The sequence below is a fragment of the Pseudochaenichthys georgianus genome, chromosome 6, assembly GCF_902827115.2.
Source record: "Pseudochaenichthys georgianus chromosome 6, fPseGeo1.2, whole genome shotgun sequence".
Lineage (NCBI taxonomy): Eukaryota > Metazoa > Chordata > Actinopteri > Perciformes > Channichthyidae > Pseudochaenichthys > Pseudochaenichthys georgianus.
The window spans coordinates 33,310,187-33,333,940 of NC_047508.1; the positions used below are offsets into that span (position 1 = coordinate 33,310,187).

Sequence of the window (23,754 nt, forward strand, 5' to 3'; positions counted from 1 at the left end):
AATGTTTTCACACGTGCTAGGATGAATGCACGAGAAGAATATATTTGATAATTATCTGTAAAACGCGAATGAGTGCAACAGTGGTTTATTTGTGTTTGTTTAGTTAAAAAGATGTGATAATGAGGTGTATCTTTTTTCACTATTTAGTAGAAATGAATTAATGATCCGAGCCAAGTGCTTATTTCGTATTCTAAAGCAAATTGATATGGTTTGGTAATTGCTATGTAATTAGCAGGTGTGTATTTATTGAATGTCTAATCCGTTTGTGTACTGTGCGCTTTTTTTCCCTTTTTATATTAGCTAACATTAAAGGGAAACCATATTTCATTAAATACATTTTCAGTTCTAATTCATTCCTTAATATCCCTCAACTTTCCAATTACCATTATAGAAGTGGGTTTATTGGGATTAATCCATTCAAATCGTGTTACGGACCAATTTCCAATATTGCATTTGAGGCTTTCTCCATCAGACAGGTGCACAATCTGAGACCTTTTGACAATAAGCAAAGCTGACTGGTTTATCAGGGATCAGATGTGATAAGATCGACAACGCTGTGTCCGGCGGGTTCACTCTCTGGCCTCATAGTGGTTTCCTCGAGGCAGAACTTCATTTAGGCATCATGGAGGACAGCAACAGCATGCCGTCCATCTCCAGCACACATCCTGGCTTCATCTACGCCGAGGGGGTGACTGTTGCGTCCACCATCTTCCCTCGGGTGGGCTACAGTATACTGGCTTTCCTCATGTTCATCAACACAGTGCTCTCGGTGTTCAACAACAGTCTGGTGATAACCGTGATGCTGAGGAACCCGTCTCTCCTGCAGCCCATGAACGTGTTCATCTTCAGCCTCGCAGTGTCTGACCTCATGATCGGCCTGTGCGGATCTCTGGTCGTCACCATTTCCAACTACCAAGGCCATCTCTTTATCGGACACACAGCCTGCATCTTCCAGGGATTTGCAGTCAACTATTTTGGTAAGTGGAGCAATTTTCTTTGGAGAGAGCAGTTTGTGCTCTATGGACTTTTTGTGAGCAATTTAGTTGTTTTTTCTCTGTACCTTGGGGTCTGTCTTTGAGAAACACAATACACACAATTGTAAGGCTAAAATATCAATCTATTTCTCTCACCTTACCTTATGTCAGTATGTTTTGTAGCTTCACAAACACATTTATGTTTTTGGCTCAGCTTGAAGCTTTTTAAAAATGTCTCTGCTCTTATCAGATGTTGTCAATTCAATTTTTATTTCTTGAAAAATGTGTTTTTCTGATTTAAAGTTTCAATGCAATTCAAAGCACACGCAGTAGCTTTTCTTTCAGAGCTTTCAACAACATAGCTTTCTCAGTGGATGGAGCTTGCTCAATTTGTTATGGAGATATTTAAGATGCAAGCACAGTTCTCTGAGAGCATCCATGAGAACTAGTGAACATCTCCAGTAAAAAAGAGTAGTTTGACTTTAGGCTTAGTTTTTTTTTTTATGAATTGCTCTTTCCTAGGTCTGGTATCTCTCTGCACTCTGACGCTGCTTGCCTACGAGCGTTACAATGTGGTGTGTAAGCCCAGAGAGGGTCTGAAGATGAGCATGCGGAGAAGCATCGTGGGCTTGCTACTTGTCTGGTTCTTCTGCTTGTTTTGGGCGGTCGCTCCTTTATTGGGCTGGAGCTCCTACGGACCTGAGGGGGTCCAGACATCCTGCTCTCTGGCCTGGGAGGAGCGGTCGTGGAGCAACTACAGCTACCTCATCCTCTACACACTCCTCTGCTTCATTTTGCCTGTCATAATCATCATCTACTGCTACTCCAAAGTGCTCAAATCCATGAACAAGGTGGGCCCAATAATGGCTTCTGTATATTTATTACACTTTAACACCATTAGAAGTAGATTTAAAACTCATACCCACATACTCGTGTTTGCAATTAACCACCTACTGATTAAATGGAGCGGTTAGCCTTTAATGGGAGTCACATTTCCTTTCTACTCGCAGCTGAACAGGAGTGTGGAGATGCAGGGTGGGCGTTCCAGCAAGAAGGAGAATGACCATGCCATCACTATGGTCCTGGCCATGATCTCTCTTTTTTTTGTGTGCTGGCTGCCCTACACGGTGCTGTCAGTGGTGGTCGTTGTGGATCCGGAGCTTTACATCCCTCCTCTGGTCGCCACCATACCCATGTACTTTGCTAAAACCAGCCCTGTCTATAACCCTATCATCTACTTCCTTACCAACAAGCAGGTAAGCAGCTGTGAAATTGAAAATCAACTCAAAGGTCATTTAAAGCAAAATATCACAAAGCAGCTTGTCTCAGTGGGCTTTGCAGATTAAAAAACATGAATTACAGTGCTAAAGGAGATGTAAAATGAAAATAGCATAATAAAAGACAAGATAGAATGTAAAATACAAATAACAAAATAAATAATAAAATAAATATTTATATATATAATTAAATGAGACACCAAAATGAGAATAAGAATATAATATAACAAAAAAATACCATAAAATGTACTCAACATAGGGTAATCTTAAACCAGCTTGAACTATCTGCTTTTTTTAAAGGAAAATCTTCAGCACACTCTTAAAAGTGTGGACACTGTCTGCCTCCCTCATAAAAACAGGAAGTTGATTCCAAAGAAAGGGAGCTTGCTAGCTGGAAAGGCATGCACAGTAACATTGATTTGAATTGCATGTGAAATTAAAGCTCATGCATTTGGTTTCTTTATGTCCAACAGTTCCGTGACGCCGCTCTGGAGGTGTTGTCGTGCGGTCACTTCATACCTCGCGCTCACACTGATGTCAGCATCAACATGCAGACCTTGAACAGGAGGAGCCGGCTGACTGCCTTGAGCACCAACTCGCACAGCAGGGTGTTGCCTCTGTGACCTCCTCCAGGAAAGACCAAGAAGCTGCCATGGTTGTCATTGTTTGCCTCTTTAAGGGCCATCTACACGCCCATGTGTCTTGGACAGATAATGTACAAGGCCTCACGCTCGCCAACACTCACACTTCGCAGGAGTGTGCTGCACAGAACACACTATTAGATTGCTGTAAGGTATACATGGATAATTTCCCTCATAAGCACCTGTGTGAATACAGAATTTACTCAGAACAATTACTAACCCGTTTCAGGAAAGCTGCAAAGGCAACATAAATTATGCTCTCGCACTGTGTGGCTGGCCTTAATCCATAGGAGTAGCATAATGAATATAAATCAGTTCTGTAATACCTGCACTAAATCAAGAACACGGGGCGTTTGGGTGCACTGGTTGTCGAGCCTGCTACACATCTCACTTTGATCACGTTTTAACAATGGGAAGTCAGTCTTTGTCTTTATTCAGTCAGGCTGTGAAATGCTGCTTTCTATGTTTTTCTTGCCTGGCTTACTTTGTGCTATTTCAATTTCGTATTTATATGCTTAATATTGTCCTTATTACTTAAATAGGTGCTATAATTAGTATTTTTATAATTAGAACTCAGAGGGGGGTTTGGGTTCAGAAAAGTAACGACAAATCTGAGTCTCATTCAAAGCCAGGACATTGTGTCTTATATGGTCCACGCATGAGTCCGCACTGAGTCACCCGAAACAAGGATTGATATGAATCACTGAATACAAATAAAGAAAAAGGACACAAATAATGAGTGTTCTGATTGTTGACTTAGTGCTATAATGTTTTGATCTCAGAGGGACAATTCTATAATCTACTATACCTTATTTATTGTATTTGTTCTTTATGTTTATTAAAATATGATTAAATGCAGCATCTTTTCACAATAAACCTTAAGTATATAAACTGACAATTCTTATTTTTACAAAAAGCTGAATTATGTGTCATATACCTCACGTCCTTTAGACTTGATGGTAAGAATTGATTGCAAAATGTTGTTTTTCATTCTCATAGTCCTTAGAAGTTTCTTTCATGTTTCCCGGAGCTCATCGTTAGTGACCATCATGTTCTTCGTTACCCCTTCTCCCCCCCGATTGCTCAGTTTGGCGGTCCGCCCCAGGTGGAGTGGTGGTTGCTCTAAACGTCTTCCCTTAAAGAATTAAAATGTGCCTGTGGGAACCTCGAGTGCAGCAGATCTGATCCTAGCCTTCCCCAAATCTGTACTCCAATGCTATTCATTAAGTTCCTTTGAACTCAAGGCTTGTTTTTTCCCTTCATATATGCATTATAATCTGTGAGACCTTAAAGACACTTTCCAAATCATGTCCAATCAGGTTAATTCATTGCATGTGTCAATGTGTAATCACTTTTAAAGACAATGAAGAGAAACAGGAAGCACATAAGGGACATTTTAAGTGTCATGGCAAAGGTTCTGAGAACTGAAGTCAATGTGATATTCCTGCCTTTTCCTTTTAATAAAATTGTCGAAATATCTAAAATCCCTATGGGGTTTTTACGGAGTATTGTTGGGGTATTGTAGATTGATCTGTTATTTAAAAAGTGCAAACTATTGTTGCAAGAGACTGCAACTTGATAAAAATGTAAAAATGGTTCTGAATACTTTCCAAAAAAAAGTTATTTGCATCACTGCACATACAGTGGTGGGTGCCCTATTGTGATTGGTATATATAATTGGGCTGTTATTAAAAATAGATTGGGTGATTTTGTCCTGCTACTTATTTTGTCCTGTCCCCTCCCACTTGTTTGGCACGTTTGATGTACAATCGTCCCTTTGTAGATAAATAGAAAGTACTCTTTCTATTTTTATATATTGCTCATTATGTGATGTGTTAGTGTATGGCGTCCTAAAAAAAGTCATTTGCTTAGTGCCAAGACATTCCATAAGTGGCTTTTTGTTTCATCACAGTTTCTTTTCAAAAACGTTGTTTGTATCTATGTTGACAGACACAAGATCAGTTTAATTTGTGGGATGGTCTGGAGGAAAATGTATTTTGTTGATATAATCCCAGATTTGGCCTAGACCATAAGCTTCCACATTCGAAGCAAAGAGCATTTCACACTTTATCTCCAAACAGGATTACACAATGCTATGCTATAATCCAGCAGCATGGCTCCCTTTATTTCCTGAGCCAATTCAGGAACTCCCAAGTCATCCATCTGCTTAATGCAAGGCTTTTAACCCTGTTGTGAGGTATTGTAATAAAGGAAATGGACAGCTGTTCACGTCACACATCCTGCATGTATATCCGATGCACCTTAGTGCCATACCATCAGCCTTATTGCATATCTACTTTTGAGACAGTCGTGACGTAAATACTTTTCAATTAACAACCATCCCTTTTTCCATTCCTCTGTGCTATGGACACACTGCACAGTCTTTAATGAATGTTAACAGTGAGGACTCCCAGGTGACCGGCTGCGGCAGTGGAGTGATAATGAAAAGGGCGGATACTTATCAGAGCTACAGGTTCCCCCATTAATAGTATTCACTCAGTGGAGAATCACTTTCCAGCAAGCAAAGCATGCTCACTGTGGCGTAGAGAGGATGAAGATACAGAACTGAACATGTTGACTCTTTGAACCTGGAGATGAGAGGCGAGCTCACACCTGCATGGGACTCTGGGAACACCACCTTTTGGGAGGAGTACTCTGACATTGCCTTTGTAGTTGCCAACAGCTTGATCCTGTTGATCACCTGTGCCGTGGGGATTGGAGCAAATCTTTTTGTCATACTGGCAGTTTATCAACAAAAATCCCTGCAGAATGTGAACAATGCACTGCTGGTGAACCTCGCAGTCATAGACCTCCTGAGATGTTTGATTGACTGCCCCATTCTCCTAACCATAGTCATCACTGTGAACCACAGAGGACACGCACACCAGTTAATCTGTGATACACAAGTGGCCTTTTTCTCTTTCAGCTGCTGCATCCAACTGTTGACTCTGGCCAGTATCAGCGCAGAGCGGTACCAGGCCATCGCCCGACCCTTCACCACCACTCAGAGGCGAAGACGGATTATGGTTTTGATTCCTCTAATGTGGACCTTGGCTATTCTGGTTGCTGCCTGTTGTCTGATACTCATGAAGGACTCTCCGGTGCATGAAAGATGCACAGGACTATCAATGGAAACATCATCCAGCTATGACACCTTTGGACTTTACATGTTGTTCCCACTGTGGGCAGTTTGCATTAGTGTTATCATTGGATTCTACACAAGCATATTTCTCCTTGTGAGAACACACAATCGCAAAATATTTGACAAAGGTTCTTGTCCTCTTTCAAAGAAAGACAAAACAGAAGATGAGCAGAAGAAAGAAGAAACCACAGCAGTGGAAAATGGACACGGAAAATCTGAGCAAAACCTGAGCAAAAGTGTTGCCGGGGGGAAACTACCAGCTGAACAAAATGTTTCTAACAAAGATTCTGCGGATGCTATACTGGCCTCGACAAAAGCTCCACAATGTGCATCACTTGGTTCAGAGATGAAAAAGGAATTAAAAAACACATTAGTGATATCTGACTTGGAAACAGAAACACTTCATCCCCCTGCATTGCAGGTTGCAGAGCAGTCTGAGACGAAGCCTTTTAAAGCAGAGCAGCCCAATCCCTGTGGCACAGAATTTGAGGCGAAACTATCAAATGGAGATGCTGCTGCTAGTGTTCAGAGCTCAACCACAAAGCCACAGAAGGTGTCAAGCAATTTCAACACAGAAAAGCCGTCCAAAGAAAGAGTGAACATCGACGAAGTGCCCTCTGAAATGAAAGAAGCCAGCCCCCATGTTCACTCGCCTGCACAGTTAGAAAATCCCGAACCCACTTCTGTTTTACTGATTGAACCAACACAAGATAAGAGCAACAATGGAGGAGAAACACTGAATGTTTCTACAGCAGATCAGGGGTCTTCATTACCCCCCGACTCAAGTAATGTCCCAGAAGCAGAAGCTACTAAACAAGATGTGGAAGGTGCTGTTTGCATGATGCCTTCCAAAGCAAGTAGAGAGAGAGCAAGCAAAAAGAAGGAGGGCAAAATGGCGAAGCGTGCTGGCTACATCATTGTAACCTTCCTCTTGTTCTGGCTACCACTGATCATCACTATCCTGATTAATTGTGTTGTTCACGGAAACAAAATCCCACAGGTACGTATTTGTTTGGTAAGGGTTGAACCTCTACTGTCTTTTTATATGTAAAAGCTTTTAGTTTGTAGTGGATGAAAGAATAACGGTGCTTTATACTAAAATGTGTATTCGGGCCTCTCACAGTTTCCAGGCTCTATTAGAATGTCATGATTGTGCATATGTGATTTATATAGATGTATATGCTGCAGTAATGTATCCAGACTTTGAATGTAAAGGGGCTGCTTCGGCATAAAATATATGATATACACATCTGACACGTATTCAGAGCCCAAGGTTTAAACGCTTTATTCTTTAGATTGATAGAATGACTCCAAGTTTGATCTGTTCTCTAACACTTTATCATTTCCTGTGATTTTGCAGGTGAAAGTCATTAAGGATGTGGAGATCCTGACAGTGTCTGTCACCTGCATCACATCACTGAGTAACCCAATCATATATGCAGCAGTGAACCCTCAGTTTAGGACGGAGTTTTATAGGTTGAAAACAAAATGTGTGTCCAGATTCACTAAGAAGTGATAATATTTCCACTTCTGACTACTTTTCTTTAAACCAAATTCAATATACAGTATGTAACTGTAGTTCCCATCAGCAAAAACACGTGGGTTTGCTATCCTGGCTCCAAAATGGTGGAATGAGCTCCCCATTGACATCAGGACAGCAGAAAGCCTGCATATCTTCCGGCGCAGACTGAAAACTCATCTCTTTCGACTCCACTTCGAGCGATAGAATGACTAACAAAGACCTGCTAACGGAGCACTTATATACTAATAAAGGACTGGCGTATCTATAGCCAGTTGAGTAGCACTTGAAATGTTTGGCTCTATGAAACCTGATATACTTATATGATTCTGTTTTCTTCAAGGTTGTGTCTTCCTGGTCGAATGTACTTATTGTAAGTCGCTTTGGATAAAAGCGTCAGCTAAATGCAATGTAATGTAATACTAGAATGGTTTCTCTAGTCATTGTTCAAATAGTAACACAGTTAAACCCCAGACGTCAATGTGTGAATTTTAATTTGGGTATAGGAGGTTTTATTATTTGATATGCCGCTGTGTTATCTTAGATTTTATGCAGCCTGACTTCACAGCGGTTATTTAACACGGCAGAGCGGAGACGCTGCATGCTGGGAGAAACAGCCTGGTCCTACGCAGCGGGCTCAGCAGGGGGCCGCAGCGGAGGCCTCTGTCAAACAATCACTGAGGCTGTCTGTCTGTCTCCAGAGACCCCGCAGCAGAGACCCACCACTGGGACAGTCAAGCCCTCACATGTCCTCCAGCAGCACCTAATTATTATCCCATCCTATTATTAGCTCTTTGAGTAATCAGGCAAAACATGATGAAATCCACCTAAGTGCACCCTATTAAAAACAAAAGACATGGGTCATTTGATGGGTTTCTCAGTAGAGCTACAGTATTTATTCTATCCACTGCACCAAATGCACAATGTGTGATTATGTATCCCTTTTTCCTCACCCATGACAAGATTTTTTAATTTCATTAAAAGCAAAGAATTTACATCATAACATACCAGGCTCATTGTGTTTCCTTTCATTAATCTCATTTTTACTGACAAACCTCCGACAAGAAGACATACTTTTAATAAAACAGAACTCTGCAATGACAGCATGCAAATCCTTAATTCAACCAGTTAACAGACAGAAATAGTATGGCAACAACTGTCAACTAAATCTAGAAATAAGAGAAGCCAACTTCAAATGCATTTGATAAATTCTAACTGAGATATTTACAATATGAAAAATGTACAAAATGGTCCTTTAACACAGTGAAATCTACCAAGTCTCGCTGATTATAATGAATATTAGAATTTAAGAGCAACTCAGTGGAATTGATGTCCAACATTCTTTCATATGGTTTAAGTCAACATTAGGGTTAGTATTAGTTAAGTGTTGCGGAGAACATTAACTTATATCTCTACCTTGTGACTTAACTAATACTGTATGTACCCTGTATACTTCGCAATATCAATTGTTAATTAATGACAATGGCTTTCACATAGATCCATATCAGAATGTCAAATATGTAAGTTAACACAGATTCTGTCATTTTGACTTGCATTTGCACATTTCACAAACATGTCATGATGCGAAGCATATTTTACTCATCAAGCGATGACACCAACCAGTTAATGAGTCAGTTAATTAATGAATATTCACAACAGTTATCCATTCCAGTGGATGCATGTTTTCTGAATGTACAACAGTGAGGGGACTATTGGAAAGCAGTTCATTGAGGGATTTCAAAACAATCTATTTAAGTGGGTGGTGAGTGAATGTTTCTTCTGTGTAAGTATTCGGATTTAATATTCACAAAGATGGCCCTTGGTTAATGAATATGTGTGCTTTGTCATCAGAGGCCATGATGAATGACCTTGTAACGTCTGCCTCTCCTCCTTTGAACCAGAAGACAACAATTACAACTACATTACATATTCAAAAATAAAGTTTTCTCAGTATTTTTAGGCAACAACGATAACCACGCAGTCCAAACACTCCCGTTGCTCTGCTGTGCTTAATGGAGCAAGATCTGCTGGTTCGCTCATATATCCAAGGCAGCCGTCCACATCATTGTAATACCATGCAGAGTTTGACATCAGATGAGATCACTACTTCAAAAAAAACAGATTTCTGCTAATCTTATAATCCCTCTAGATTATGGCAGGTTGATGCTCGGTGGTCCCTCTCCTCAGCATCTGGTGCTTCTTGAGACCAGTTTGCTGATCAGATAAGCATGACATCTACAAGGCAGATACTCGGACAATGTTGCTCTGAGAGTATGTGGAGGTGGTGGTGGAGCCGTGCCCGTCCGATGACGTCACCACCGGGGCAGATAGGCTGACCATGGAAGGAGTGATGTAAGATTTGTCAAATTTCAAGGGCGCAGTCCCATCGAGTTTGGCATTCAGACTGGAGCGGCTGTAAAACAGACACAGGATGAAAGCAGGTGAGAGCTCTGACCGTGTGAATGTATTACACAAAGCCTGCATTACACAGAGTTCTTTATTATTTTACAGTTTCAGTATAAAAGCCACGATTCAGAAATACCCGCATGCTTTGTACGGAGTGAATACATAAAGGAGCTTTGTCTCATGTTGCTCATTAACCATATCTATGTTTTCAGGGTAGATTTCTGCTTTTGTCCGAGATTAAAGAGGTGAGAGGAATCGCTATATGAAAGCTCTTTTACATGTCCATCTTGAACCAAAACTTGTTAGAATCCTCCAATTAAATGTGTTTTCAGATGCTTGATAAATACATCCTCATTTGATGTCTGTACTGTCGTGTTGCACGTGCAATTAGGATTCACAGAAGAAGATAACCTGTGATGACAGGCAAACCAATGAAAAATCATTCTCAGCTATGTATGTGGTATCTTTCACACCAAGATTAATGGGTGTCATTTCACCCAATTAATTAAATAACAGGGTTTCTCACAGTCAGAATGAAAGATTTTACAGCATTTCTATTAAATATTCATCTCTAATAATTCTGCTGTATAATAAAAGTTGTCTGGATTTCATTGACTGCAGTTTACAGCATCAAAATCACCAGCGACACCGAATACAGTGTCCTCGTTGCAATGGATAATCCAAAGAACAAGCTGTTCTACAGTTTTCACAGAAAGAGGGTCTATTTCTTTGTAGTAGTTTCACTGAAAACTGCAATTCCTGTGGATTAGGGAATCTGTCTCTGGACGGACATGTTGCTGTTTTTCTATCTATCTTTGAGCAACACAAACCCAATTGCATTCAGTTCCAATGTGCTGGTTTGTAAGCAGAAATCTCAAAGATAGATTTATTTAGACCATGGAGAATTAAACTGTCTGAAGATAGATACCAGTAGAGGTAGCGGTATGTAAAATGAAAAGGCGTTAACATATCTTGTGTGAATTTGCGCTTTAAGACTATCACATGCAATGTAAATATCCATACCCAACATGTACAAAAATCAAACACCTTAATTAGCTGTCCAAATAAATCCATGTATCTCCAAAATAAGATAAAGAACAACCGTGTTTGATGATTCATAAAAATGCATTTTTCTTTTATGAATCCACAAAAGATGCCTCAGTTTTGCCATAAAATCCATAAAAACTAAACAAAGAGATACCTGATTTTTACAGGAAAGCAACAGTATGTTTTCCTCCCCTACTATCTTATTATCTATATAGCCTACTGTTAGAAATTAAAATCAATGTTTTGATAGCATAATGTACCTTAAACATACCGTCAGTTTAAATGCTACCGGAAGTTCTCAATACCAGATGATACCAGTCACCTCTGTGGAAACATTGGTATGGCTGCCTTTTTTTAGTTTGTATTTGAGTGATGTATGTTTTGTAATAATGGACTTATTCTAAAGCTTCTCTCCTGGACGCGAGAATAACGAACACAGTTATCAATACCTATGAATATGTGTCCGTTGATTTTCCAGCAAGGAATCAATAAAGTGTATCTTGTCTTATAATACAATATCTGCTGTTTGCATGTGTGTGTGAATCAAACAGAGGATACTACCTGTTGACCATCGGCCTCTCTCTGATCTGGATGGTGCTGAGCTCCTGGTTGTTTGTGCTGGGCAGGCTGAAGCTGTTCTTCTTCCTGTGGCGTCGTGAGCAGCATGAGCTGAGGCCGTGTGGAGACGAGGACAGCGAGGACGCACAGGACCCCGACTTGTTCATCACAGAGATCTCCATGCAGTTGGCCTGAAACGTCTGCTCGTCCACAAACTCGTGGTTCTGCAAAATGGCGGAACATTTTGGATTCAATGTTGCTCATGAATCACTCTATTACATCGATGATTGGCTCTCTAAATAATGGGTAAAGACTGAACAGAATCCACAGTAAAATGGTTTAATAATTTGAAAATGAGTCATCACGGGAATAGAAATATATTGGCACAGATGTCCATATTAAGTGCCATGCCATCTGTGAAAACATTAACAACTGTTATCCCTGTGACAAATTAGAATGACTTGAAGGTCAGGCTCCAAATGTGTTTCCGGCGCAGCCAGCAGGTGGCAGAGGAGCCACGCAGGATCTGATGCCACGGTAGTATTCTGAATCACGCCTCCTTTCTTATACCTTCCCTCTGTCAGTCCTGCCATCTATAATGCACGCCATGATGAGACTAATGTAAACATGTGCGCTGCCATCTGAATGGCAAGAAGCCTTTTTGGAGCTTTTCCCGGACGACAAGCAAGCCTTTCACTATGGAGAGGATCATACAGTGTAAGGAGGGAGACTGATTTACTGCCTGTCCATGGCTTTAGAGCTGCAAGTGTACAAATCATGTCACAGCCAAGCATTATGGGCGCTCTTACATCTGTAAATTATACATTGTGTAAAATGAAGTGTGCTTGTTTGTTTGAGAGGCGTAATGTTTCTGGTTGGCTGAGTCATGTTATCTTTAGCATGTTGCTGGCGAGGGGACTCAACATCTCCCTGCCCCATTTACAGCTATTTTTAACACGTGCTGCATATAATATAGAATGTAGAGTTTGTGCATGGATGAAACAGCTCACGTTGTTTCTATTTTCTAAACACTGTAGCTGGACCGCACTGCTGCATGATACAGCACAGACAGAGGTGATGCAACATTACATAAAATAAGCTTCTTTTTATACAGTGAGTTATTTTAAACTGTCTCAAATCTGTTACCAAGATAGTAAGACTGATCGATAAGTGAGTGTGTGTTTTTCCACTGAAAAAGAAAAGAAAATATATTTTACCGTGGTCTTCTCCAGGCAGTGCAGCAGGTGATTATGCTGGGTCTCAAAGGGAGGGCTGGCGGCCTTCGCCACCAGGGCTTTTCCTGCCTCCTTGCAGGCCTTGGAACATACAAAGTGAGAGAAACAACAGTGTAGATGAGCAGGTTCACACTCTGCACAGAAACAGTGTCAGGCAACAGCTCGGTGATGTAGTGGAGAGTACACAAAGCACTGAGGGTTGAAATGCTGATCTGTAGCACGGCAGCCAATCTACTGAGAACCTGGTGGGATGGGGATGTTTTAAAGATGCATAGAGACAGTGGCTGACTACAACATGCTTCACTGATATAATTGGTTTTGCCATTACGCTGATTTGGTGAGAAGGACCAGAAATGTCAAATTAGAGCTAATTTCAGTGCAACAGCAGTGGCACACCTAGACACAGATCGGACAGATTGCACCAAACACGTCACAGATTCTGGACCACAACAACACCACACACGTGGATGCACTCTGCACGGCTCTGGGATGGAAGGTATGTTGTGTTAGTTTGCATTACAACCTGGATGCTCTAGAAATAACACACAGAACACACAGCAGATCAGAGACAGAGTTTAGAGGAGATGCAGGAGAGCAGACAGCCTCCATAGACCCACTGTCCAGTAAGCCTTGAGTTTCCCTCCTTCCCCTCCAAACCCTGTTGGACAGACATGCAGAGCTTGTCATGAGTCAGTGTGACTGTAATGGCCGTGCTCTGCCAGAAGGCAACTGGGCCTGCCTGGCCCTCCTGCTGTATGGATAGAGAGAGTGTCGAGGAAGCATGTCGATGCCGCAGCTGAGAGGTGTGATGTAAGAGACGATCACACTGAAGCGCTGGAATGACAGCAGCATGAGACCCTCCCCCCCCCCCCCCTGTGTGTGGTGGCATGGCCCCCCGAGCAGAGCGGCATGCAAGCATCAGCGAGGCCCCGGTCAGTCAAGCCGCTGTTTGGTCCTGTTACCTCCTCCAGTGAGTTGATCTGCCCGTTTTGTTTGTAGCGCATATAGACATTTGTGCCTCGAATCTTCGCAGCGCGGATTCTAGCAAGCCGAGATTTCTGTTTGAACAAACAGACCTCTGTTTTAGCCTCTGACAGTTTCTCTGTCAGGCTAATTGATGCTGTCTCCCTCCGGCAGCCACAGTATTTAGTAGGGAGAGGCCATGCTTAACTCAACCATTAGGAAATTCTGCCACGGCAAACACTTTGAGAAAGAAATGCACATATTGCTATTGAAAAGCTGCTGACACTATACTCTGAAAATCATTTGTTCAGTCATTGTCATTCCCTTTCTTATTTCTTTCTCCTACTGACTCAAGGAAGTTGAGCCCATCCAACACACACATACACAGAAACACAATAACAGATTAATATTCTGGAAGATAGTGTTTGCCCTGTCATTCTGTTACTTGTGGATAAGGCAGGGACAGAGGAGAAAGGCAGATAGAAGCAGAATAAAGACAGATAGGGGGGAAAAGGAGGGAGGGGGAGTGTCAGTACCCTCTGGGCTCGTCGCTTCTCCGCCCGCTGGCTTTGGTGGTAGATCCGGCTGAAGTTTGACACGATGACAGGGACAGGCAGGGCGATGACCAGCACACCACTCAGAGAGCATATGGACCCAAACACCTTGCCCACGATTGTTTTTGGCACCATGTCCCCGTACCTGAAACACAGAAAACAGAACAGTAAGCACACCGGGTGAAAAAACAAGACAAAATAATATATTCCTTTGAAAGAATCCGCTTTTGAGGTTTGTTTCATCACGTTATGTCGTTGTTTGTTTGATGTTATTTATAAAAGTCTTGAAATAGTCACAATGACCTTGGAATATTTCAAATACGAAGTCACACATTTGAAGTTGGTGAGGAATAAATAGGACTTCTCTGAAGTCGCTTTTTTCCTGGCCTACTTTCTGCATGCCATCTTGATGTTGCTCTTTTAAAACCCTGTTTCATATATAATTACACACCTGCTGGCACCGACTAATGCTTTCACATCACGACCAAATGTGCTACATATCCCCGGTGACCTCTGTTAGCCAAACAGCTTGTGAAAGATACGGGGAGTAGTATCACATCAAGTAAAAGCAAAAAAGGAAGGGAACAGTGTGATGCCGAGCCCTAGAGAAATGTGTGTGTGGGCCTCAGCCACTGGTGTGTTTTGTTCTCCTTCCCACATCAAAATGGACTTGAATACTAAATGCAGACACCAAGTGAAAACACATTAAAACAGTTCATGTTTGAGATAAAGCGAAAAGCATCTCTCTGTGCTGCGACATTGATCTGATCTATGCATTACATTTTGGGACATTTTATACATGTTGAACAGGCGACATTCAGCATGAGCAGACTAATGGTTGGACACGTGTCAGGTGGGTCTGAATCCTCCCCATTAAAGAGATTAATGTACCGTCCTCCATCAGCCTGTCTGCGCTCAAGGTAAAGCAAAAATCAAACTGTCTGCATGATCTCACTTTCTTTACATTTTCCGACACATCCAAGGCCACTTACTAGAGAGACTACAAATCATTTAGCTGTTTTAATTGTTTCAAGCCATTCATTAAAAGGATTCTTTGTGATTAAAAACGAACTTGACTTTGAGTTTGCACTCTTGAAATTGCTGCTTGTTCAACGCTATTTGTTCAAACACTGTTCAAACCGACGTGACGTTCCGCACTAATATTCATGTTACTGCTTCAACAGATGCTTTCAATTCACCACAAAACCAGACGCATGAAATGTTCAGGTAAAACCCCTGATTTCCTCCAAGCACAAATCTACAAATTACACCCACAAATCATTTTAACACGACCTGCTTGTGCATAAATAGCCTTCTGCAGACACTTTTGGCCACAGGGAGCGCTGGGAGCAGAAAAAGAGAGCAAATAAATGATTCAGAGCATGTATGTTTTCCCTGTCTTCTAAACATCCTTATGTGTGCTGCGGCAGAGGACCAGCAGGATTGCAGGTGGGTTAGATGAATGATCAAGATCTTTAATGCGCAAATGACCTGAGAAGACCATTACCTCCTGAGAGTAAGATGAATGCAGGTAAAGGACATCAGCATTGCTCAGTGGCTGTGACAGCCGCGCGTCTCTCAAGTGAGGCGGGGTAATGTGAATGTATCGCTACACGGGAGGTTGACTATTTCATAAATGAAGTTGTCTAATGCCCACAACCGTCTGCTTGAGTCATTAGCCTCAGGTTTCCATCACGTTGGCCCAACAGCCGGGGCTTTAACAGAGCTTGGGCGGAAAGATGTAAAAGTGGACATTTTAATATCACGCTCGATGGGACTTCATGTACAACAGTTTGCTTTCAAGTTGAGAAATCTCACACAGATGTCATTAGTTTTCCAGATCATTTCGGGTCAAGTGATTTCCCTATGTAATCACTGACAAAGCCTAACAGCAGGTGTCAATTATACATTCCTGATGTACTGTTAAGAGGCCTATTAAGGAATCCATATGAAAAATGCAAGAAAGCTTTCTCTCACATAATGTGACTCTCTAACCTGCCAATGGGAAAATTGGTAGGATGCTGCCTGATGCAATGCAATACATCGCAGTGCTTTTTATTGAAAGCAAAGGATAGTGAGCAGGTGAAAAAAAAAGGAAGGAGCAAGCGCCCTCTGGAGATAAACACTAACAGTGATGGATTGTTCATAAGGGGGAAGCTGAGATACACAAAGCTGTGCCTCCAGGATGACGGCAGTGGGAGGAATTAGCAGCAACGAGAGATTAAAGTAATGTTCCTGCTTTGTTCTTGTTGTCTCTGACTACCAGGTACCCACGTTTCCTAGCCAGAACTGACATGAGTGAGACACGAAGATGGATGGCCAGATCTTGATCCACCCTGCAGAGGAGGAAGAGGATTGTCTGAATGACTGAGTATCAATTCCCCAGTTCCACCCACCTGAAACCGTACGGCGCTCGCATTGGACTGCTCTTAAAAACAGCGCATTCTGTGGAATTGTCCTACAGTGAGATGACAGCATTGCAGATGAAGCCCAGCACAGTGTGTGAGAGAGAGAGAGAGAGAGAGAAAGAGAGAGAGAGAAGTGGAGGGGAAGTGGGGCTTCGTCTCAGACAGTGTGAGAACAATGTCAGATTAAAAGGTATGTTTGAATTCAAGAAGCGAGCGATGGATGTCCCCGCCCGGCTCGGATAATAGACCAATCAAACATTCATGAGTCCCTATATCAACCTGCGTGGCAGAGTTTGTGCCACTGACCTAAGAAGTGGTGTGGTATTTCATCAGGGGTGATGTGAGACAGATTTCTGAACATGACCTCTTCGCCACACAGTGAGCACGACACCTGGAAACATGGAGATGCCCGACACACAGGAACACACACACACGAGCAAGCAGTCACAGATACATACCCTTGTTTGTTTGTGTGTGAATATGTGCGTGTATGTGTGAAAAGGCCCTTAATTTGACATCTAGTTAAACCAATCCCTCTTCCCAAAAAAGCAATCTTGTTCCTTGATTGTCTTCCAGAAGCCTGTGTCTGAAATCTGACTGCCATCTGGTTAGTGGGAAGCAAGAGCAGAAAAAAACCAGGATATCTGGATGACTTTATAGACACGTCATTTGTCTATTTCTCTTCTCAGAGTACGGTCTTTTTTCTTAAATCAAACACAATTATAGGAAATCTTTCCACGTACAATGAGTCTCAATTGTTTAAAATCTGATCTTTGAACTGCTGGGATCAGAAATCAACCCATCAAAGAGTTTGGGGGGCTGGCAGGAGAGAGGCATCACTTACAAAAAACCCTCCTTTAACTGAGCACAGGCTTAGGTTGCTGATGTAATCACGGGGGTCTAAAGTAAGTCCTGCTGTCCCATAGACTCACATTGCAGTATAGGGATCACAGCCTAAAGCTTAACCGCGCTGACAATTAGGATCCAAGAGGGATTGTGACAGATCTTTTAGCTGAGAGGGCTTTGTCACCAGTTAAAATCCAATCATCCACTGGCACCTCTGTCATGATACCTCTGGCTTTCACTTCCCGGGGTTTACCATGAAACTACAGTACCTCGCTTCCTGCAGAAGTGACTATAGTCAACTGCCATAATAAAAGTAAAGGGAATAAATGTCTTCACAGCATCCGATTCCCCTGATGATCCATGAAGGTCAAAGTGTTCAAAAGCAGAAAAACCCTGTGAAAAAGATACTCCAGCTACTAATGGTGCTTTTCCATTAAATCCGTCATGGTAAAAGACATCTCTTCAAACTGTACTTTGATCTACTTCGATATTTCAACGAGAAGTGAACTAATTTGATTATTACAATAAGCATTTTGATTTGTCAGCTGATTAGAATTTAGATAAATTAAGCACACTGCTCTATCTCATGCATCATCTTTATCCGTTGTTTCATGCCAATGATTGCTGGGAGGGCCTGCAATCTAAGAATCTGAAATTAATTTCAATCTCTCCTTCTTTCATGAGATTGGTTGAAATTCACATCTCACTCTCCATCAGTTTCTGATCATCTGCAAGGGGAAATCGCCCTGAGGCACATTCACTGGCATCCGTTGTGCATGTTGAGAGTCACAGTGGACTTACTAAGAAATGCTCTTTGAGATGCTAAAGTAAGACATTCATTTGAAAAAGCACTTTGTTGTGGAAAAAAAATGCAAGGTCAGCCACTTTGCCTCTGAAATGGCTTTAGCATTTTTTATCATTTCAAAAAAGATAAGATATTTCAAACATACTCTCCCCATCGAGTGTCATCAGCATGTGATGACACTCACATGCTGATAAAGTCTGTGAATGCAATATTCTCCGTCTGACCTTCAACAGCCATCCCATCGCACACCGAGCTCCCTATCAGTGCTTCCTGAGGTAATTCACTCGCTCAGTTTCACAGTTCAATGGTTTCTACAGCACAGACAAGCCCTCCAAACCTGTGAGACCAAAACCTGCCAATTATCCTGAAACTCCCAAACTGTCGAACACTACACCAATCAAAACTTGATAAAGACAGAGAGAGGCATTAAAACAGTGCGGGGACAAAGGGAGAGTGGCAAGGTCGGGAAGTATCGGATATCCTGTAACTAGGGACATCACCTGGAGCGTGATGTGAAATGTAAAGCTACAGCCGAGGATCAAAGACTGTCAGAGTGGACCCAACATTGAAATGTTATCTGAGGCTCTGACACAGAAGTGATGAAGCTTTACACTGACCAACCGGCAGATGCTACATTTTTTACGATAATATAACAATGTGCAAATGGAGCAAAGCTCTATGACAATATGCTTCTCCGTTTATTCTCCACAAGGCTGAGAGAGCACAGTGTTCCATCTCACTGACAGTTAAATAATAGATGTTCCCAAAAAGAATGTAATTTTCCTCATGAACTCCATCATGGTCATACCACTATGAATTCAGAAAATGGATTGTACTGCCTGCATGTCACAGAGGCATACTTACATGAGCGACAAGACGATATAAATGTTCTGGGGTGTGTTTGTGAAGACTACGAGATTTATGGTGTACTGCAGAAGAGGTCTTGAGGGTGGTTATGTCATATTAAGAGCTCTCGTAAAACATGTAGTGTGTAAAAACAAGAAAGGAAAGGCTATATGATCGTTCTTTTCTGTGCCAATGGGCACCATGAATCTGACCAAAGAGTAGGGAAAGAGAAATGCAGCAAACAAGGATTGCACCATTTACAGATGAACAAGGGTGAAGTGAAACTAATCGAATAAAGAAAAACTCTCTGGTGTACCACAAATCTATATTATTGATGAAGCAAATGTAAATCTGTTTTGTGTTTTGGTTAGCATGTTAAAATATTAAATACACACCGTATTTATTAATCTCCACTGTGTGTGAACAGACTGTAAAATCTGTGTTATGCCAGAGAGACTGGAAGCACCCCGGTGGCGATCACCCTGAGGGACTTTGTCAATGCAGAGGCACAGCTACACTGCAATGCAACCCTTTGGGGAGACACCGCACAAGGTTTCAAGAATCAGAAGCACAATACATGAACATGATCTCCAACATGATCCCTAAACACCACGTATCATTCCTGATGTTCTGCACTGCATCCCTGGCTGCGGCCCGGGAGCACAACATCCAAAACGCTGGCTCTCCTGGGTTTGGACACCAAAGACTGATGGGATTAGGAGTGTGTGGGCTGATAGGGCTGTGCTCTGATGCTATCCCTCAGATATACATCATTATAGCGCAGGGAATCCCACAGGCGCTGGGATTAGCCTGCTAGATTTTCACTGCAGGTGATATGGGAGAGTAGGAGAGGCTGGCAGAACTACACAACATAATGGGGAGATAGGGAAGCAGAGATAGCAGGAAGCGAGAGGAGCGCACTACCTGGTGTTATACGTGCGGTAGGAAAAACAGAGCGCTCGAGTATGAGTAACTGTGTGAACAATAGCCACAGGGAAGGACAACTTTGAAAAAGGTCAACAGCGCCAACTCTGTGGGAAATAATGCACCGGCTTCATTGCTCTGGCTGGATGTTTAAATGCAGTGAAATGAAGTGTGGAGCAGATGTGAGAGATAGTTTTGATATGCTTTCCAATTAAATGCATGGTTGCAAGATGAAAATGTGAGTTAATTGATTTAGATAAACATTTTAAGTTGCAAACATGAATTTATAAGTTGTGTTGATGTAATAATGTTGGTAATTACTTAATATTGTGTGTAATTTGAACTCTGATTTCTGCGTTAATTGACTAAAAACTAAATTCAAGTTGTAGTAAGCAATGCAATTGGCTTGATAACTTAATTGTTCTACACCTTGAGTTAAGGATTTCAAGTCCACTCCCACTTAACATGCCTGGACATGTTCCGACAGTTAAGACAAATAGAAATATACAAAGGACATTTTAAGGTGAGTGTCATCTTTTGTCATTCAAATACAGTAGATAGCCTTGTAGTTGCACTGTATAGGCAAATTGCTGTTTGACCAAAATTAGCAGCCTTTGAACTGTGAATAGTTCTGTGAGAGGGTACAAAGTAGTAGAGGCTACTGTGAGTGTAAAAATACTTTGGTTACTATTGTGATATCGCTTTTTATTAAAAATGAATCAAGGATGCTTCTTGAGGTAGGATCGTTATTTAGAGTTGTCATTGAAATGCAAGTTGTTGGCAGTCACCCATTCAGAATATATTCATTTAGGTAATTTCTCTTTTTTTCCTTTTTCAAAAATAGCACAATACAATTGAAGTGCGCAGAGAACTATAGCCATCCGCTGCCTTGTCGTGTACCTTGAGAAAAGGAAGAGGACCTTTTCAAGGAGTTTAGCGACGTAATTAAAAATCTTGAAATAAAATCAAATCCATGGGCACAGGACAAAAGCACTGCTCTCTGTCAGTTACATTTTGAAGCGTATTACACTTTTGGCCACACCCCAATTATTAATATCTTAGCAACGTTCAGCATGGATAGGTGTTGACAGCAATGGCATGGGAAAAGGATTGTGTAAAATTTGAAAAGTGGCTTCTGCTCTTCACTTAACCAGTTCACATATAACGTACACTAAAACTTGCACGGTTGTGATTGACAAAATCTGTCCACATGCATTTAAACACTAGTCAAAGTACTCAAAAGCACCTCTTTGCGTCTTCAGGACCACATTGCCATGACGACACACACATGCAGACTCAATAGGTGAAAACAATACCAGCGTTGCTTTAGCAGCTGGTAATAATGGCTCTGAATTAGCTAAGAGTTTAAACAGTATGCAATTACCTAATTCATTATCTCTTATGCGCTAACCTATTATTTAATGTGCTTCAAAAGGACATGAATATCGCCTTCATCAGTGACCGGTCCACCCAAGGATCTGACCATACGATGGCAACCATCGTGGTCGAGGGAAACAAATGAATGAGCAAGCATTCTGCGTTAAATGTGTTCATACTGTTTGAAATAATGACTGTCGGCAGTGTAAACATCTTTGTTACATCTTTTGTCAAATTGATGTGTGTGATCTGCAGATTGGTGGCCATTGAGAGTTTGTTTCTGTAGTTTCACAAAAACTTTACAGATTTTACATATTTGGCACTAGTTTTAAATATGCAAAGGCCTCTAACTTCGTTGTGATGGCAGCATTTATTTGCTGTGTCCCCATGTCCCATGGTAATATGGCTAATGTGTTTATTTATTATTTGTGGGGCAATTTAAATTTGTGTTATTTATCTTTTTTTCAAGATTTACAGTGGGGCAAAAAAGTATTTAGTCAGCCACCAATTGTGCAAGTTCTCCCACTTAAAAAGATGAGAGAGGCCTGTAATTTTCATCCTAGGTATACCTCAACTATGAGAGACAAAATGAGGGAAAACAAATCCAAAAAATCACATTGTCTGATTTTTAAAGAATTTATTTGCAAATGATGGTGGAAAATAAGTATTTGGTCAATAACAAAAGTTCATCTCAATACTTTGTTATATACCCTTTGTTGGCAATGACAGAGGTCAAACGTTTTCTGTAAGTCTTCACAAGGTTTTCACACACTGTTTCTGGTATTTTGGCCCATTCCTCCATGCAGATCTCCTCTAGAGCAGTGATGTTTTGGGGCTGTCGCTGGGCAACACGGACTTTCAACTCCCTCCAAAGATTTTCTATGGGGTTGAGATCTGGAGACTGGCTAGGCCACTCCAGGACCTTGAAATGCTTCTTACGAAGCCACTTCTTCGTTGCCCGGGCGGTGTGTTTGGGATCATTGTCATGCTGAAAGACCCAGCCACGTTTCATCTTCAATGCCCTTGCTGATGGAAGGAGGTTGTCACTCAAAATCTCACGATACATGGCCCCATTCATTCTTTCCTTTACATGGATCAGTCGTCCTGGTCCCTTTGCAGAAAAACAGCCCCAAAGCATGATGTTTCCACCCCCATGTTTCACAGTAGGTATGGTGTTCTTTGGATGCAACTCAGCATTCTTTCTCCTCCAAACACGTCTAGTTGAGGTTTTACCAAAAAGTTCTATTTTGGTTTCATCTGTCCATATGACATTCTCCCAATCCTCTTCTGGATCATCTAAAAGATTCTAAATGCTCTCTAGCAAACTTCAGACGGGCCTGGACATGTACTGGTTTAAGCAGGGGGACACGTCTGGCACTGCAGGATTTGAGTCCCTGGCGGTGTAGTGTGTTACTGATGGTAGCCTTTGTTACTTTGGTCCCAGCTCTCTGCAGGTCATTGACTAGGTCCCCCCGTGTGGTTCTGGGATTTTTGGTCACCGTTCTTGTGATCATTTTTGACCCCACGGGGTGAGATCTTGCGTGGAGCCCCAGATGGAGGGAGATTATCAGTGGTCTTCTATTTTCTAATAATTGCTCCCACAGCTAATTTCTTCACACCAAGCTGCTTACCTATTGCAGATTCAGTCTTCCTGCCTGGTGCAGGTCTACAATTTTGTTTCTGGTGTCCTTTGAAAGCTCTTTGGTCTTGGCCATAGTGGAGTTTGGAGTGTGACTGTTTGAGGTTGTGGACAGGTGTCTTTTATACTGATAACGAGTTCAAACAGGTGCCATTAATATACTTAACAAGTGGAGGACAGAGGAGGCTCTTAAAGAAGAAGTTACAGGTCTGTGAGAGCCAGAAATCTTGTTTGTTTGTATGTGACCAACTTATTTTACTGAGGAATTTACCAATTCATTCATTACAAATCCTACAATGTGATTTCCTGGATTCTTTCCCCCCATTCTGTCTCTCATCGTTGATGTGTACCTAGGATGAAAATTACAGGGCTCTCTCATATTTTTAAGTGGGAGAACTTGCACAATTGGTGTCTGACTAAATACTTTTTTGCCCCACTGTAAATGAAGCTCAGCGCAAGTTCTTTCAGGAAGACTGGGTGTATATACATTCACTCCGCAGCTGCATATAATCAGCTCATCACAGGCGTTCTCTTAACCTATTACATTTCACCTCATTCTCCAGCAGCCAATCAACGTGCTGCAGCCAAACTAT

At 41.7% G+C, this 23,754-nt stretch overlaps 3 protein-coding genes across 4 annotated transcripts in view; 2 read left to right on the plus strand and 1 right to left on the minus strand.

Annotated features, from left to right (window-relative positions):
- Positions 1-622: 622 nt before the first annotated feature.
- On the plus strand, positions 623-2,874 carry parietopsin. Its single transcript, XM_034085810.1, has 4 exons — positions 623-977; positions 1,497-1,825; positions 1,985-2,230; positions 2,725-2,874. Exons 1-4 carry the CDS (start codon positions 623-625, stop codon positions 2,872-2,874), a joined length of 1,080 nt encoding a protein of 359 aa, XP_033941701.1.
- A 2,612-nt stretch (positions 2,875-5,486) lies between these two features.
- On the plus strand, positions 5,487-7,550 carry LOC117448500 (probable G-protein coupled receptor No18). Its single transcript, XM_071203412.1, has 3 exons — positions 5,487-5,918; positions 6,456-7,034; positions 7,395-7,550. The coding sequence occupies exons 1-3, from the start codon at positions 5,487-5,489 to the stop codon at positions 7,548-7,550; spliced, it is 1,167 nt and encodes a 388-aa protein (XP_071059513.1).
- Positions 7,551-7,790: 240 nt separating this feature from the next.
- The window catches only part of kcnd2 (potassium voltage-gated channel, Shal-related subfamily, member 2), a 43,052-nt gene continuing 27,088 nt past the window's right edge, over positions 7,791-23,754 (minus strand). Inside the window, exons 3-7 of one of the 2 annotated variants that reach the window (XM_034084217.2) lie at positions 14,299-14,461; positions 13,762-13,857; positions 12,782-12,880; positions 11,568-11,788; positions 7,791-9,966 (exon numbers count right to left, since the gene is read on the minus strand). In XM_034084217.2, coding sequence (XP_033940108.1) covers positions 9,789-9,966; positions 11,568-11,788; positions 12,782-12,880; positions 13,762-13,857; positions 14,299-14,461 — 757 coding nt within the window. In that variant the 3' untranslated portion in view covers positions 7,791-9,788. The remainder of the gene's footprint in view (positions 9,967-11,567; positions 11,789-12,781; positions 12,881-13,761; positions 13,858-14,298; positions 14,462-23,754) is intronic. The other variant, XM_034084219.2, reaches the window with a different exon arrangement.